Source organism: Serpula lacrymans, assembly GCF_000218685.1.
Source record: "Serpula lacrymans var. lacrymans S7.9 unplaced genomic scaffold SERLAscaffold_4, whole genome shotgun sequence".
Lineage (NCBI taxonomy): Eukaryota > Fungi > Basidiomycota > Agaricomycetes > Boletales > Serpulaceae > Serpula > Serpula lacrymans.
Window position 1 is genome coordinate 11,732 of NW_006763293.1, and position 17,670 is coordinate 29,401.

The 17,670-nt window shown below is 46.7% G+C and overlaps 4 protein-coding genes across 4 annotated transcripts; 3 read left to right on the forward strand and 1 right to left on the reverse strand.

Annotated features, from left to right (window-relative positions):
• Window positions 1-384: 384 nt before the first annotated feature.
• SERLADRAFT_434815 (uncharacterized protein) lies at window positions 385-816 on the forward strand (the record flags this gene model as incomplete). The annotated part of the gene is made up of 2 exons (XM_007315069.1): window positions 385-417; window positions 472-816. 2 exons carry the CDS (start codon window positions 385-387, stop codon window positions 814-816), a joined length of 378 nt encoding a protein of 125 aa, XP_007315131.1.
• A 4,488-nt stretch (window positions 817-5,304) lies between these two features.
• SERLADRAFT_459828 (uncharacterized protein) lies at window positions 5,305-5,787 on the forward strand (the record flags this gene model as incomplete). Its single annotated transcript, XM_007315070.1, has 1 exon — window positions 5,305-5,787. A coding segment is annotated over one exon (453 nt), but the record flags the coding sequence as incomplete, so codon positions are not given.
• Window positions 5,788-6,050: 263 nt separating this feature from the next.
• Window positions 6,051-10,107, forward strand: SERLADRAFT_413604 (uncharacterized protein; the record flags this gene model as incomplete). Its single annotated transcript, XM_007315071.1, has 16 exons — window positions 6,051-6,419; window positions 6,472-6,579; window positions 6,635-6,700; window positions 6,764-6,826; window positions 6,879-6,920; window positions 7,000-7,076; window positions 7,513-8,259; window positions 8,313-8,331; window positions 8,380-8,949; window positions 9,000-9,128; window positions 9,185-9,313; window positions 9,365-9,502; window positions 9,553-9,606; window positions 9,666-9,790; window positions 9,846-9,931; window positions 9,998-10,107. The coding sequence occupies 15 exons, from the start codon at window positions 6,398-6,400 to the stop codon at window positions 9,888-9,890; spliced, it is 2,334 nt and encodes a 777-aa protein (XP_007315133.1).
• Window positions 10,065-11,791, reverse strand: SERLADRAFT_413605 (uncharacterized protein; the record flags this gene model as incomplete). The annotated part of the gene is made up of 2 exons (XM_007315072.1): window positions 10,065-11,670; window positions 11,741-11,791. The coding sequence occupies 2 exons, from the start codon at window positions 11,789-11,791 to the stop codon at window positions 10,075-10,077; spliced, it is 1,647 nt and encodes a 548-aa protein (XP_007315134.1).
• Window positions 11,792-17,670: the final 5,879 nt, after the last annotated feature.

Sequence of the window (17,670 nt, forward strand, 5' to 3'; positions counted from 1 at the left end):
CCAAAGCAGCCATTGTTTTGGCATGGGGCATAGCCACCACTCCGCGGAGGAACCCTTGTTCTCCTAGGAGCACAATTGTACTCCTAGGAGTCATTATACTGTAGCGAGTAGCACCTCCGACTATAAGTAGTAGGGGGCTTAGTATAGGAATACCTCAGTCGTTTCTATAGCCTCTCGGGCAGCAGCTGAGGTATGTTACATTACATTTATTAGAGATCACCTTAAACTAACATCTATGGTAGTTTCACTTAGGTAAATAATAAAGTCGTTTCTATAGCCTCTCGGGCAGCAGCTGAGTTTCACTTAGTTTTATTAGGTTATGAGCCCTGGTGCGCAAAAGCTACACAGGAAATATTTCTTATTTGAAAGGGCAACCTCGGAACCATGACCACAGCACACGATACATCCGCATGTCCAGTTCTCAATGGACCCAACAATTTTCAGATATGAAAACTCCAGATCATCTGAAAGCTACATCGGGAAAAAGTTCTCCGGGTTGTTACTGGAGAGGAGCTTAAGCCCTCACCAGGAAAGCCTACCTCCCCGGAGGATCCTGAGATCACCTGGATACTTAAGGATGAGAAGGCACATGGAATCATCCAGGACCACATCTCTGATGCCCTCCTAATGAGGACTGGAGACCTCACCAGCTCCAAGGAGTTATTTGATAAACTTGTCTCACTCCATCAGACGTCCAATATTGCCTCGGCCTTCTATTCATTCCAGCAACTCACCAAATTGTCCTGGATGGGACATCACCTATCCAAGACCACATTGCGGAAATCCGGACAATTGATTCACACCTCTCCAGAATGAAACTAGGAGTTGATACCAAACTCATGGCCTTTGCTCTTCTTCAATCTCTCCCATGCACTCCTGAATGGCAAATATTTCAGTCATTGGTAATTAACACAATTGAAGAAAATAAACTTACCTTTGATGCAGTTGAGATCCGGATCACTGCAGAAGTTGCACGACAGTCAGGGAAGGCCCCTAGAGGTTCCAAATCAGCACTCAAATCCGAGGAGAAATGGTGTAACTTCCACAAAGCCAAATCACACAACACCTTGGAGTGTCAAACACTTCAGTCAGCTGAAAAAGGTCAAAGGAAGAAGGGAAAGGAAAGACACAAGGATAAAGGAAAAGAGAAGGAAAAGGCAAATACAGCAGAGCAATCATCTGGATCTGACTCCGAGGAGGAACAGAGTCATATTGCATTGGAACATGTACATATTTCCAAGCCCCTTGCTAAACACATTCAAGCTTACCTTGTGTTGGAACCCGATAAGACCAAAACAACAATTATTATTGACTCCGGAGCAACATCCCACATGGTCCCTCACCACTCCTGGTTTGAGCCAGGAACATACCATATTCTGCATCCTCCGAGGACAATCAGTTTTGGGGATGAATCCTCTGTAAATGCCATTGGCATTGGAACAGTAATCCTACAAGCAACTGTTGGCAAAAAGGACTACAATATTGCACTGTCAAATGTCTTACTTGTGCCAAACTTCATGTTAGCACTCGTCTCTGTCCACAAATTGTCCAAAATGGGGTTATCAACACTTTTTCCAGCAGGGTCAAATGCTTGTGAAGTTCGGAAAAAGGAGGAACTTATCCTCACTGCCTTACACAAGCGAGGACTTTATCACATCCAAGCAAAACCCAAAATCAACCTGGAGTCAGCTTTTGCAGCAGTAGATGTAAATTTATTGCACAGGAGAATGGGACACATTGGAATGGACCACTTGCAACAAATGGTTACAAAAAGACAGCTCCAGGACAACAACACCCTTACCGGAACCCCGGAGTTTTGTGAACCTTGTGCTCTAGGAAAAATGAAGAAATTACCTTTCAAGTCCACTGGAGGAAACCAAGCCAAGTGCCCCATACAAATTGTGCACACAGATGTTGGAGGACCAATCAAACCAACTTCCAGGGAGGGTTTTCAGTACTGGATTATTATTGTAGATGATTTCTCCAAATTTCCATGGATATATTTCCTAAAACATAAAAGTGAAGCACTGGAACGATACAAGCAATGGAAAGAAGATGTCCAAACATTCTTCCGGACTCATTTGGGAAAAGAAAACTTCACTCCACTATACACAGAATTCCTCCGGAGCAATGGGGGAGGAGAATATACTGGCAATGCATTCAAAAATCAACTCCAAGGAGATGGTGTCATCCAAGAAACTACAGCTGCAAATACTCCGGAACAAAATGGCATTGCAGAACACATGAATCAGACATTGGCTACATTAGCAACCACTATGCTCCATGATTCCAAGCTCCCAAAGTCATTTTGGGTAGATGCCATGCAAACAGCTGCATATATCACAGCATGCAGCCCAGCATCAGGACTCCATGGAAAGACCCCATATGAAATACTGTTTAAAAGGAGAGTTGATCCAACTTTGTTTCATCCTTTCGGATGCCAAGCATATGCCTTGATTCCGAAAGACAAAGGGCAAGAGAAGTTTTACTCCAAGGGGCGCAAAGCCATAATGATTGGCTACACACATGGAAAGCAAGCCTACAAACTCCTAGACACTGAAAAATGAACTGTGTTTTCCAGTTGGCATGTCATATTCAATGAATCCGGAAAGGTACAAAAAGACGACACTGCTCCCTGGAACACAGACATTAGCACAGATCAGTGGGAGGGACTCATTCCAGAGAATGCTCACTATCCAGACCAAAATACATTGGAGGAGGCTGATCCTGACCCTCGGATCTGAGATCCAAATGAATTGCAAATGGAAACACATCTCCAAGGAGATGTTCCACAAGCAATGGAACCATATCAGCATAAAGATTCAACATACAGCCAACTGATGTGGAAAAAGTCCGAATACAGCTAGACAGCCTGTCCATTGGATCAGCTTCTGGAAGGCATACAACACCTCCAAGGAGTCATCCAACACCTCCGAGGAGTGATTCAACACCTTCAGGAGTGAGTGGGGCAACAAATACACAAATGCATCTACTCCCTGGAGTATCTGCACAAGTTCCTAAAAGAGCAGTCATGCCTGCTGAAGTCCTAGGAGTACGCAGAAGCAGTCGCCAGACCCGTCCTGCAGACAAAAACCGAGATTATCAAAGGACTCTAGATGAGGAACAGTCTCAAAAAGAGCAGCATGACAACTCCATGGAGAAACCTAACACTCCTGAGGTTCATGAAGAAACATCTGATACAGAGGAGACATTCTTTGCTGGAATAGCAAGTACCAGTCCATCTAACACAGACCTTCCAAGGACACTAAAAGAAGCCTTATCACGTCCGGATGGAGAATTATGGAAGTCTGTCTTGGAGGAGGAACTCCTAAGTCTCAATACTAATGCAGTATATGACACTGTTCCACTTCCGAAGGGAGTAAAACCCATCACATCAAGACCTGTGTTCCGGATCAAGTTTGATCAAAACGGAAACATTGAGAGATACAAACTCCAGATTATTGCACGAGGTTTTACTCAAAGGGAGGGGATTGATTACCAGGAGGTTTTTGCTCCGGTTGCAAACTTAGAGTCAATCCGAATTATTCTAGCCCTGGCAGCAAAGTACGACCTAGAACTTGATCAAATGGACGTATCCACAGCTTATCTCAATGGAGAACTTGAAGAAAAACTGTACATGCTTCCTCCAGGGGGTGTTCCTATTCAACCTGGATTCTGCTGGAGATTGAAGAAATCTATCTACGGGTTAAAACAAGCTGGTCGTACATGGAACAAAACTTTTGATCGCAAGCTCCAGGAGCTCAGTTTCACAAGACTAAATGCAGAAACATGTCTCTATGTATCCCGGGACAACAAACAAATATGCTTTGTTGTTGTCTATGTAGATGACCTCCTCCTAGGAGCTTCATCCCGAAAATTCATGGATATCACAAAAGCCAAACTCGAATCCATATTCAAGATGCGGGACCTTGGAGAAGCAAAATACATCCTCGGAATAGAAATCCAACGTGATCGTTCAAACAAAACAATATCCCTATTGCAACGCCAATACATTGACACAGTCCTGGAGCGTACTGGAATGAAGAACTGCAAACCAGTATGGACACCAATGGCCCATGGATCAAAACTCCTTGCAAATGCTCCAGGGGAAGATATTGTGCAACACGAGATGCATATTGAAGGGCGTCAAGTGTCATACCTCTCAATTGTAGGCTCCCTCATGTATGCCATGCTTGGAACCCGCCCAGACATTGCCTACATTGTTGGAATACTAAGCAGGCATAGCTCAGCTCCAAGGAGCCATCACTGGGAAGCTGCAAAATGTGTCCTCCGATATCTGAAAGCAACCAGGGACATGGAACTATGATATGATGGCACAGATGTCTCCATGGACATGGATTTCTATGGATATTCAGATGCAGATTGGTCTGGAGACCCAGACACGTCTCGATCAACATCAGGGTCTGTCTCTATCACCATCCGAGGAGCAATCTCCTGGACAAGCAAAAGACAAAGCATGGTCGCTTTATCCTCCACGGAGTCAGAGTACATTGGATTGAGCAATGCTGGACAACACCTTGCATGGCTTCGGACATTTTTTGAAGAAATTGGACATGCTCAAAATGGACCTACAACATTGCAATGTGACAATCAAGCAGCTATCATTCTTACACGAGATCCACAGTTCCGTGCTCGCACAAAACACATTCAATGGAAATATCATTTTATCCGAGATGACTTAGTATCAAAGGGAGAGGCAGTAATCAGATACGTTCCTACAGGAGATATGGTTGCAGACATTCTCACTAAACCCCTCACTCATGAAAAACACTGGAAATTCTCTAAAGCTATGGGACTACGGTTGCACTCGAGTGGGAGTGACAAAACCGGATAAACCCGGTCTCTGCCAAAGCAGCCATTGTTCTCCATGGAGCATAGCCACCACTCCATGGAGTAACCATTGTTCTCCTAGGAGCACAATTATACTCCTAGGAGTCATTATACTGTAGCGAGTAGCACCTCCGACTATAAGTAGTAGGGGGTTTAGTATAGGAATACCTCAGTCATTTCTATAGCCTCTCGGGCAGCGGCTGAGGTATGTTACATTACATTTATTAGAGATCACCTTAAACTAACATCTATTGTAGTTTCACTTAGGTAAATAATAAAGTCGTTTCTATAGCCTCTCGGGCAGCGGCTGAGTTTCACTTAGTTTTATTATGATGACCTTATGCATTGTGAGATAGTCAACTGTAGTGATGTTCCTGATGTGTAAATGATAGTTACGTGGGATCGTTGCTGTGGCGGTGCAGATACAGACCGTCGCGGGCTTGAACACAACTTGAACCGCTTAGACTCGGAACCAAGTTCACATGTCGCAACCTAACATAGGCTTAGCTCTTCCTCATGGAATCAAACCACATCATCGGACATTTTCTCTGCCAGTGGCAACTCTGTCCCCTGATTGTCCCTTTTCTCTGACCCAGGGAAAGGGTGGTTATCATATTCCTTATCATGAATATCGAGGAAATGGGTCACCCAAAGAGTTCACATCATTTGGAATTCCAGGCGACATTTACATAGATATCTCGGAGGACTCTTATAATCTTTATGCTCGAATGGAACAGTCAGCAGCTGTACCGTGGAAATTGTGGTGTGGTCCCGCACCTACTGCCATCGCCAACGAGCCTTTCCTTAACGCCATTGTGGGTAGTGACCTTCACAGGTCACTTATTCGCTATCCCTTTCTGAAGCAAAATCGTTATTTGTGGTGTGATGGAAAAACAATCAATTGGCTTACAATCAAAGCTATGAAATCATCCCGATCTCAAATTTTTGGTGATGGAAATTTACCTTCCACATGTGTTGGGTCAGGAGCCTGGCTCATCAAGAGCTTTCTTGACCATGAGCAAAGGTGCAATCAGAACCAGAAACGGATGATATCAGAAATCAACGAACCCGACGAAGCTGAGTGCAAGGGTCCAGTAAAAAGAATGAAGCATTCCGAATCATCCCACAGCCAGTCACAATCAAAGGTGAGGAAGCATCTTCAGCCGACTCAGTCCAACTATCTGACCTCTGTCAAAAGCCTAAGGACTCAGAGTCGGGGCTCTTAGCTACTGGAACCTCTTTATCTCTCTATGATGTTCTCCTAGCGGCACATGTGGATGGCCCAGTAGGTCCACCAGGTCAAGGGATCCTTGATAATGAAGGGCATGTATCAACTTACTCCACGCTCGCTTCATCATCCGAGAACCATGATGGGATACTCCCTTCCTCTGACGCACTGCTTCATCAATCAAAGGATGCGACTGATTGTGGAGATATACCAAGCCAATCTGCCCAAGGGCGACCTATTTACAATGAAGGTACCGGGTCGCACGATATCTTGCATACCCTTCTGTTGTCGAGCCTTCGAGAACCGCATATTCAAAATATGGCACAAATGTTGAAGCAAGGTGAGTCTCTCGACATTCTAGACTGCTCGTTACTTTACGCATTGATATCCAGTCATGAATGACGCTGGAGGTGAGGTTAAACAGATGCAAGATCAGATGGAACGGGAAAGGGCATCTTCTCAAAAGCAGATCAAAGAGCTTGAGAGCCATTTCATAAGCGGTTTGTGTCTGATCTAATAACTTTGGTTTTCTGCCACACATGTATTTGGTCTCAGTGAACAAAGCGCAAGCATCCGAAATCAAAATGCTGCAAGATGAGCTTAATAACAAACAGATTAGTGGTGCGTATTTAATATCCCGTGCCTTGTTTACACTTGCCAAAAAAAACCATATTTCCGATGCAGCAAGGTCAGCGGTCACCAACACGCAGCAGCAGGTTCAGGAACTCGATCAATCAACGATCCTTCGTATGTCTATTATGCTACCCTCGATCTATATCCTCGCTAAAGGCGGTTTCAGTGAAGCAGCAAAATGCGTACTTATCTGAAAAGCTTGCGCGCAGTAAGTACTTTTTTGAAGCTTCGTAAATCCGTTCGTCTTATTATGGAACAAATAGTCGTGACTCTACATACCATCAAAGTGGAAACTCTAAATAAAGAGTTAGAGATGGAAAGTAGCCTTCGTAAAATGGCGGAGGAACACATGCAAACGATTCTGGTAAGCTTTGTTCTCTAGTGGTCTACGAGTGGGCGCGCCTGTATCTTATCGTTCGGCGATACCATAGTCCTCAAATACTACGGGAAAAGATATATAATGCGAGTGCACTAGACACTAGACTGTCGTGCACTAGACTGTCGCATCCTTGGGTACCGCCGGCGTCAGCTCGCCAGAGGCATTTTGAGAACTCCATCTATCGTCGCTTATACCCGAGTTATGGGCGCTTATATATGCATTTGGGCGCAGCTCATGTTGTTACTATTATCTTGCTTGTCTGGTCGTTGCCCCTCTGTCTTTGCTAGTGACGCTCTCCGCACATAACCGTTGCTCTGTACATCTTTGATCGTGTTCCATTGTCTTGCTATCGATACCGCATCTCTGTAAGAGATTATATTGTTGAATGGAGCATGCAGTCTTTACATGGTCCTGACACCAGTTTGTCGTACTAGAGCCAATGTCTCCGAGCCAGACCACCGTGATCGCCAAACGCCAATTTGATCCCCATCCTTGCACTGAACTCCCTCCCAGAGCGCTCAGGCCTGCGGGTGTCACAGCATCTCGAAGAGCATTCTCCATAACCGCACCTGAACTTTGCAAAGATTATCCTTACGTCTTGCAAACAGAAAATGACACTCTTTATGTTCCATATCGTGAGTATCGGGGAAGTTGTCCACCTCTGGCCGTGCCTCGTGGAGATTCGTATGCACACCCGGGCGATGTCTATATTGACTTCAGCAAGGGACGCCACGCCCTCTATGGATGCACGAAGACAGATTCACAGGGAATAACGTGGGTGAAATGGCGAGGGCCTGCTCCTACAGACTCCACCACTAAAGCGCATCTGAAACCTCCATCAGTCGCTTCCGTTTTCAAATGGACCCTTATTCAGTATCCAGATCCATGTGGATTCAAACGCTACTTATGGTGTGACGGTCAGAACGTCTCATGGTGTTCAGAAGAAGACGTCAAAGCAAGCAGAGCAAAGCTATTGGCGGATCTTGACCCAAGCGCAAAGTCGTATATCGGTGGAGAGTGGGTAATTGAAAAGTTACTTGCGTATGAAAGAGGTCTATCCTCCCAAACCAACTCGAAGCGCGCTCTTCTCGCACAGTCAGACTCAAGTCAACATGCCGAAGGTCCATCGCAGAAAAGAGTAAAGACAACCACTGCCGAAAACATACAGGTTAGACACAACTTGTTTTGTTTTCACCCAGAAGCTGAATTTCTTTTTCTCAGCCTACCGGACTACAATCAGGTAAAACTACAAATCCTGCGATACCAAATACGGCTCCTCCATGCCCAGGTTCGACAAAAATCTCAGTCTCAACGCAGGCAGAAGATACAACCCAGAAACATGACGCACAGCTGGATCCTCCTCCCAACGCCTCTTCATCTACACCAGCTCCCCGCACTCGCCAGGTCCAAGTTGTTGGGAACCCTGGCTTACCTAGTAGCTCTCGCGATCGACAGAATCATGATATTCCGAAAATGTTTACAGACGACAATGGTACACGGAGGTTCTGGGCGATGCAAGAAATGTACACGAAAAACCTCGTCGCTTTGGGGCAGGAACTTCGCTCCATTCGTGAAACGAATGTGAAACTTCGAACAGACCTTGACCATAAACTGGGTGCGCTTGCCGTGGTACCTGCCCCAGCTGTGGTCCCCAATCCCCGCTTGCAGGACGCATCCACGGACTGCGAAGGTTTACTGGGTGCTGGTGACAGCGTGAAAAACGACATCTTCCAAGTAAAACCACCTGTCGAACGTGTTCCAGAGTCTGGTTCCGCTGACGACGACACCTCATGTGCTCTCATTTTGCTAAGTTTACAAGGCCCGACCAAAGGAAACCTAGCGCTTAGCTTTCGCCAAGGTCTGTTTTCTCTTCAAAGAAGATCAATGTCTACCTTATGCTATATACAGCAATGAAAGAGGCTCTCCATGAATCTGAATTGGCGCGTGCTAAAAATGAAAAACTGCAGGCAGAAATCAACCAAGAACGTTTGGCTACTCAGAAAAAGATATATGATCTCGAAGAACGACTAACCCGCGGTAAGTGCTCGAATTCGACCATATAATATCATCGTCGTAATCGTCACGGTCGTTAGCGAAGCGACAGTTTGTCCGTGATTTTGAGAGTCTGAAGGTAGATTGTATGGTGGAACAACATCTTCACGACGAGGCCGAGGGGGAACTGATACGTCAATCTGCTGAACAGGAAGAAAAGCTGCGTAACAGTATGCACATCGCCTCTTTCTTTTCAGCCGTCTTATAGTCGCACTTAATAGTTGAAATCTTACATATGCAAGAGGAGGAAACCTTGACCCTTGAGCTGCATGTGGCAGTCAATCGAGCAGTTGAAGCAGAGGAGCAATGGGCTGCAGCACAGAAACAAATATCTGATTTGGAACATGGGTTAAGCCTTGGTGAGTAATTGTTAATAGATCATCTTTCCACCAATCATTGTTCATATCAGGTACATATTCAAATCAATCAGTTAATGACCGGTTATCCGAAAAACTAGAGCAAGGTAAGGACGTCTCATTATATAGGAAATTCACTAGTCCAATAAATCCACAAAAATATCAGCCGGAACTGCACATGCTTCACAGGTAGAAGGACTGAAGACAGAACTTCAGAAAGAACAAAATCTTCGTCATGAGGCGGAGAAGAAACTACAAAATCTTGAAGGCAATCTGTTGAAAATGACTCAGGTCGGTCTGGGATGGGTGACACATTTTATCGGGATGCTAACATTTAGCATTGTAGTTGATGCACTCTATGCTTCCTTCTGGTTCGCAGCCCGAGAATTGAGGGCAAGTACGTCAGCAAAGAGCACACCATATTATACAACAGTGCGTAGCGAAGCTCATCTGTATATTTTTTTATTACTTATCTGAACACTGGTGGCGGCCTTGTAGCTTTTATTATTGTACTTGTATTGTTCATGTATCAACGGCAGCACCTGGAATATTGTACACCGACATCGTGTACCATCCTATATCAAATTGACATGATTGATGTTCGCAGCAACGTTGATATTGAGTCTTGTAAAAAGCTCCCTATCGTGCTGTGCACACTCCCATAGATGAGACCGTACTTCTGCCAACTTGATCTCTTCTCGCTCATGTCTAGGTTCGGGCTTTTCGAAATCAAAAAAGGACAGCTCAAATTGCCGCAGGCGAGCCAAACTAGCTTCTCCCGATCGCAGTTTAACCATGTTGACGACGGAGTCGAAGTCGTTCAAAGACGTGCAGGCGAGATGAAGCTGATTGAGATTAGGCAACCACATAGAGGAGTTATGGTTGGCATAATCGTGTTTAGCCAACGCATTGACCACTTTTGATATCGATCGCAGATGAGGAAATGGTGTGTACCAAAGCGTCTTCAGATACGGCATGTTTACAAGGCACTGTAAAAGTTCTGCCCCCGAGAAATCAACATACTTGATGCACAATGTTTTAAGTTTGCACTCTGAACGTGAAAGGAGAGCGTAAACCTGTCCTGGAAACGGCTTGTCTCTCCACCAAGGCAGAGCTGTGGTCATAATTGTAGAATCATACTCCAGCTCTTCTAATTGAGGGAGAGTGAGAGCATCAATGAGCCCACTCAGCCGAGATCTTGGTTCCAAACGACGAAGTCTGAGGATTCTCAGGCGATGTAGCAGGATCGTACTAGGCATGCCAGGGCTGGAAGCATCCCCAATACCCAACGAGCATATCTCGAGATTGAGACATTGGGCTAGGATGTGATGATAATTGGTGCATGCCCTATACCGCCTATGCCTGGCGTCATATAGCAAGGAGAGTTCAGTCAACTGTGCCCAATTAAGGACAATTTGACCGGGGCGTAGTGGGTAAGCAGTGAAAGAGACTGTAGTTAGATTGGGAGTCGAGTGCAAACGCAGGTTCAGGCCGCCAGGAGTGACAATTTCGTCGCTATCATGTGCTATAACGTTCTCTAACGCTGGGAGACTATAGCGAGCGACTTCGAGCAGAGAGGTAAGGTCGTCTGAGGCCATAAATAGGTTTAGGCTCCTCCAACGATGGGAGTGGAGACACAACATGCGAGTGAATCGATCGATGGTAGAAGAGGGTAAATGTCCGTGGCTAACCAGAGCTAGTGACATCGGTAGGGAGCCCGAGCGCTGTAGCCACGTCTCTAAGATAAATAGGTTTTTCTCAACAAATATATCCCATGATACCACAGAAGGAGGGAATCGAATAGCCAGCGAGGTCCACGCGCCACGGGTTGAGAGGACTACCTCCCTCCAAACCTTACAGACCCGACCAAGTATAAGTGGTGGCTGTGAAGAAACCGGTGACAATGGTTCATCGTGGAGGATACAATGTGTGAAAATTATTGCAATAACCTCCGGTGGCAACCTCCTCGCAGGCGAAAGCAGAGCTCGCAGGTTTCCCACCAGTTCTGCAAACTCGCGTCGTTTTCCTTTTAGGTTAGGTTCTGCGTGGCTTGTACCATGACCACAGTCCTTCGGCTTGCAAAGGCCATCCAGCATAGGTCCAAGTGTTGTAAGGAGATTCTGCGCATACCATGCGTCAAGATCGGATGGGGCACGGTTCGTGCCGAGAATCTGTAAGAGAGATGGCTTTTCCAGCGACAGTGAGCGACGTGGTATAACTCAGAAAGTGAAGCCTTCTCACCGGAGCATTCAAGACTGCGTCATATGCAACACTCGAAAAAGGAGAAGACATGACTAGAACAACTGGTATAACGGATGGAACAGAGGAAGTAGGTCCCATTTATATTCTATCATCACTGATGGGTGGTGGTTCCAGCGCTCGGCGTTATGTTTATCTTATTGCATCCCCAATTGGAGAAAAGCCTTAGTTGAAATGATGCGAATACATAGCCACGTCCCCCAAATCAAGACCATGTGACATTGAAAACTTGATCGCCGGCACTTTCGTGCACCATCCCTGAAGAGTCTCAATACTATTTCGCCGTGCGAATTTGAGGAGGAAGAAAGAGAATATAGGGTTGTGATGGTCATCCCATCCGAAGACGACGAAGTATTTGACACGCAGCGTATCGAGAGCCTGTGCTTCAACACTTGTCAAATCAGTGAAATAGTAGTACTCGAAGCAGATATATACCTTGCAATTTATCTATAGGGCGTGTAGCAGAGAGCAAGAAAACCTAGGCGAACGTTACAGACGTTACAGGCTTGGGGATGTGGATTATATTACTGACCTACACCATTGAGCATAGGTAAAAAGAACAGTAAACATAACTAGAGAGTTTAGAAATGAGATTTCGAGAGAAAAAAACACCCACTAGCCTCTAGAGCGACTCGGTCATCATAAAATCACTCGCGTATTGAGTTGTTCGCCACATGACACGATGCGTAAAACCACCCACAACGTATTGACAAAATGGTCAAGTCTCGAGTGTTATATTCTAAGCAGAATCTGACTCTAAGGTTGAATGCACTGGGTGAAAGTAAACAGACTGAGTGCTGATGCGGCCGTTGGCGCGTCGGCTCAGGTCGGCTCTCGGAATATCTTCTCCATCTCCTAAAAAGGAAGGTATCGTTGTTTGAGTGGCGAAGGGTATGCCTGCAAGTTCAAGCTACCAGGTCATACTCACCGTAGGGCGTGGTATCATGGCAAATACCATCCATCAAAGCTCAGAAGAATCCCCCTATAAACGTATTGCAGCTCTAGAAAAACAGGTCGAGGAGCTGGGAGCTGAAAATCAATGGCTGCGGTCAGTGGTCGACGGATACGAGAACCGAAGGGTGACCGACCCGTTTAGAAGAATGGTCTCGGACGTGTTTGGAAATGATGTTTACTCAGAAGACCTTGTTGATATCTGCAGAGATGCAGAGCTCAAAACTCTCAGGGAGAGTATCGTCAACTGTATGTTCCTCCCAACTGACCCGCCCTCTTTGTCCCTGACTCAGGCTTTCAGTGGCGCGTTACATTGACAAGCGACCAATTGAAGATAATGATGGTGGCTTGTCTCTAGAGGATGAGAAGACGGACTTTGATGAGGACATGTCCCTTCAGTCCAACTTGTCCCCAGAGAATCATGCACGATTCATCCTCCACTCCAGCATTTTGTACTCTAACCAATCTGATTACTACATATGTAGGAGCTGGTGAGGACTATACATCATATTTCGTGATATAATTCTTCGAGTCAACCTGTCCTTTGCAGCACCTGTGGGCATATGACACCTCCACAATTTTTGCAATCGTCGACTACTATCGAAAAACGCATCCGCCACTATGAGACAAGTCACACCGAGCTTCTGGATTACCTCACGAAATTGGATGATGAGCAATTAGAGCAATGGGCCGCACAGATGACGATATCAGGTACTCGGGTAAACGAGCAAAACGACTGATCGAATAGTTTGGTTTGTATTAGAGAATTCTAGTGGGTACAGTAGTTCTGGGAAATACATGTCCGAGGCGTACACAACAAAAGGAGTGATCGGAATGTCCAATGCGGGTGGTATATGTACAAATGCTATGGCGTCGATATGCCTATAAATAATCACGTACGAAGCGAACTTACCCTCCGCCCCATTCTTGGGGCAAGGCGTTTTCATCGTCCTACAACAAGGCCTGCGTGACATAGAAATCGCGCGCAGCAGACAGCAGCTCAATCTGACGTCCCACCCACGCCTTCTCCACCACAGCTTTCTCCCTTGCCCTCACATCTTGTTTCACAGACTTGACAGTGGCGGTGAACCCAGCCGATATTGGCCGGTGGTCAGAAACATTGACCTCATACCGCTGATAGTGCAGCAGTCTCACACGACCTGGGTCGCGCGAGCGCCAAAGGACGCGGTCGCACCAGGCTGGAACACGACGTTTCTCTGACGAGTCGAACTCGGACGAGTTACGATCATACTTGTAGGTCGGGGCAAACGTCAAGGGACCTTCCAAAAATGAGCGGAAGCGGAAGCCACGGTTGTACTTCATCTCTTTTGTGAGCTGATCATGGACTAAAAGAGTATCGTACTCCCCCGAGCTTATCGCAGCGATCACAGGATCTCGGCGCTGATCGATGCGATAGTTCATATCACCATTAACCTGATCTTAGATTAGCTTGGTGCAACACTGAACACGTATGTAACTTACAAAGACAATCTCATGATCCAGAACCATGGACCCATCACCGCCCCCAACATATGCGAGAGGCTCCTCGATCGCATCAGATGCTGGGAAAACAGATTTTTCTTCCAGCATGGCGGCCACGTCTGCGTTTCGCTGGCGAACATGATGCTGACCAGCAGCTAGATGACAGTTGATTAGGCATAGAGACGAGTCGTCTATGACGAAACGCGCAACAATCCCTCCCTGCACAGTAAAACTATCAAACCCATCCTTACAATTACAATTGCAGCCAACACTCACCTTATTACCGTAACGTCCCCCCATTCCACGCTTAATAGAAGCGATAGCGACATCTTTCAAAGATATCCGTTCCGTGTTCTTGGCAAACATGCAAGTGAAGAGTCCTACAAGACTCTCTGTGTGTATCACGGTGTATGGGGAATCAGGTGGCATCGCCAATTTAACGGCGATCAATAGACGATCGTGCCATCGTTTGTAGGCAGACGTAACCTTCTCTGAAATCTTCCCGTCTTCCGTCTTCTTCTTGTTACCTAGCAAGACTGTCTTTGCTGCCATCTTTCTAGATTCTAGATCGATGACCTCTTGGAATCCAAAAGAGATGATATCAGGGCTGTCAACACTCGTCAAAACGTCTTGCAAAAATGATATGTTCGCTTGATCATGGGTCAGTGCATCTGGTTTGGCGGCGTCGACGTTCCACGACACGATGAGGACGTTGATATTTCGGAAAGTGCTGAATACGCTTTCACGCTTCAGAAGTTCCTGATCTGCAATGCATATAAAATGAGAACGTGCTCTTCGCATAGACATATTTCACTTACCAATCCATTCCCTACCCAGTAAACCATCCCAGAATCTAAGTTGTTCATCACGGCCAATGCTAACAACACACAATCTCTCCGTCTTCTCGATGGCATAAGGGTCCACTGTTAATTTGAGGACTGGTAACCCGTTATGCGCGGCCCAGCAATTTGTTACGACCCACGGCCGATGTTGGACATCGTACGCAGAAATCATGCCTTTCCTACCACCTGCCCATAGCCGATCATTTACGCCCTCCAGACTCAATACATCGGATGCCGAGATCTTCATGACTTCGACACACTGCGGCCCACCATCTATAGCATTGAGAGACCAAATGCTAATAAATCCACCTTCGTGTCCAAGATAGACATGATCTGGGTGTGAAGGGAGAACAGTTCCCGAAGTCACAGCCCCGACATGCTGTGATGGTAGAATGGACAATCCAATACTTCCGGGCGAAAACAGATCGTACACTCTGATAACAGGAACCCTGTTCGTAGGGCCTGAGCCGCTCGTTTCTGACCTGGCGGACGTCCACAAGAGCCCACCGAGCATTTTAACGAATTCTTGTTTCTCCGATATCCTGTACACCCGCGGCTGGGTATATATTAAGCTGACATCACCATCAGCTATACCAACTGCCGGATCGAATATCAGTATTTTCCCAGAGTCGTCCGCTGTGAGCATTGTTCGTCCATAGCGGAAGATATTGGTGACTGTATGCGCGTGTGCGCCGAACTTCGACGCGACAATACACTCGGTCCTAACGTCAATCTCGAACAAATGACCCTCTTTTGTACCTGCCCATACGAAGAAACCTCGATCTCCTTCATTTGCAGCAGGACGGAATTCCATACTACTGATCTTGGAATCTTTCATTCCCATTTCTTTCGTATCGGAGCTCCACGCCGGACTATCACTTATGGAAAGGTCATAATACTTGATATGATGATGCGATGCTACCACCACGCTCGGGCCCGCCACAGCTACCTGGCCAGAAAAGGCTGGCACATGAATCTTGAATTCTGAGTAATTGAAACAATCCACAACAGGCCTACGGCGCGACGACCTGCTACTGTCGGGCAATGAATCCATCGTCCGAGATTTCGGATCCTCTTCCTCCCCTGAGTCCTCGTCTGAAGAAGGCGTTGGGGGACGGCGCACAGGAGGCAGTTTGTCTCCTAAGCCAATAATGCGCGTAGGTGGAGGGGGTAACTTGGTATTTCCCAAAGGCTTACGTTCACGTTCTAGACTAGCAGGCGATGAGGGTTCTGCTGCGACTGTTGCGGGCCGCACAGGCAACCGTGGCGCGCTCGAGTGCAAGTCCTCGATGGACTCGGTTGCAGCGATACGCCGAACTGGAAGCGGTGGCGGAGTATAAGAAATTGGGGTAGAACTTGAGGAAGAATCATTACTTGATTGTGCACCTGCACCATTGTGTCTGGGAGGTGGACGAGGAGGCACTTGTACAGCAGGTCGAGATAAAGCCTTCGAGCGAGGAGGCGAGATGCTGGATATACTACTTTCGCTAGAACTACTAATGCTGTCCGAGTTCAATTCCTCTTGACGGTGACGAGTTCCATGGGGCCTGCGGGGAGGGATGATAGGAGGTATAGATATCCCAGAGTATCCAGATCCGATATTGTCTTCATCGTCAGAGAATGGACTGTGATGGGATATACGCGGACTGGGTGGAACCGATAAGGTTGATTCTGGGCTTCGGACGAGAGAAGAGCTCAGGACACGCGGTGGGTCTGCATTTATACTCCGAGGAGGTACATTGGTGGGGCGAAGAAGAATAGGTTCGCTATGAACAGCAAGAGGCTTGTCGTGTGGACTGAGGCGCGGACTGGTCATTTGCTGAGGAGTTGTAGTAGTTACGCTGTGAATGATGGGGTCAATTAAGATAATGAATCAATGAATAAAAGCATATTAGATTAAGGAAAAGAAAAGAAAAGAAGCTGGAACTGATGATTCCAAGAAGACGAATGAACGGATATAGGATGGTACCAGTGTCGGCTATCAGATTAAGATGCAGTGACTGTAGTATAGCTGCACTGTCGTGAGGTTAATGGATCCAAACACCCCCATGCCTTGGAGTTTGAATATGTAGCTTCGCTCACGCCTGCCCTATGCCCATCTTCTGAGAAATTCAAGCCTCGCAATAGGGAAATGTGCCAATCCAGAGTCCATTACTATGTAAGATGAGACGCCCAAAATCCGGATGCGCAGCACAGAAAATGACCATCGAAAAGAAATCTAACCGCGCGCCGCGATGGCAGTATAACTACCAGCCACACATAGCAACTTCTCGATAATGCAAAGAGCAAAAAGCTACGAAAAGCAAAACTCACGAAAATCGGTTCCGCAGTGAAGCTACCCCACCCACCCGAGGCGAATCGTCGTCACTACCGGCGTAAGGCTGTGCGGGAGGCCTCAGAATCGGGGGTAAACGCTCAGGACTTAGTCTAGGTGACAGAGCGGAAGGGACTGGAACTGGACGCAGGAGAGGAGACGCGGCGGGAGAGGGGTTCGGTCTCTTGGAACCTCTGGCTGGCGGTGGTGGTGGAGGGGCCCGCTTGAAAGGATCTTTCATATCAGAAGAAGACGAGGCAGCGCGTAAATGATGCTGAGCTGGTCGAGGCTCTTCTTTGCTGGAGGCAGCCCGCGGACGAGGG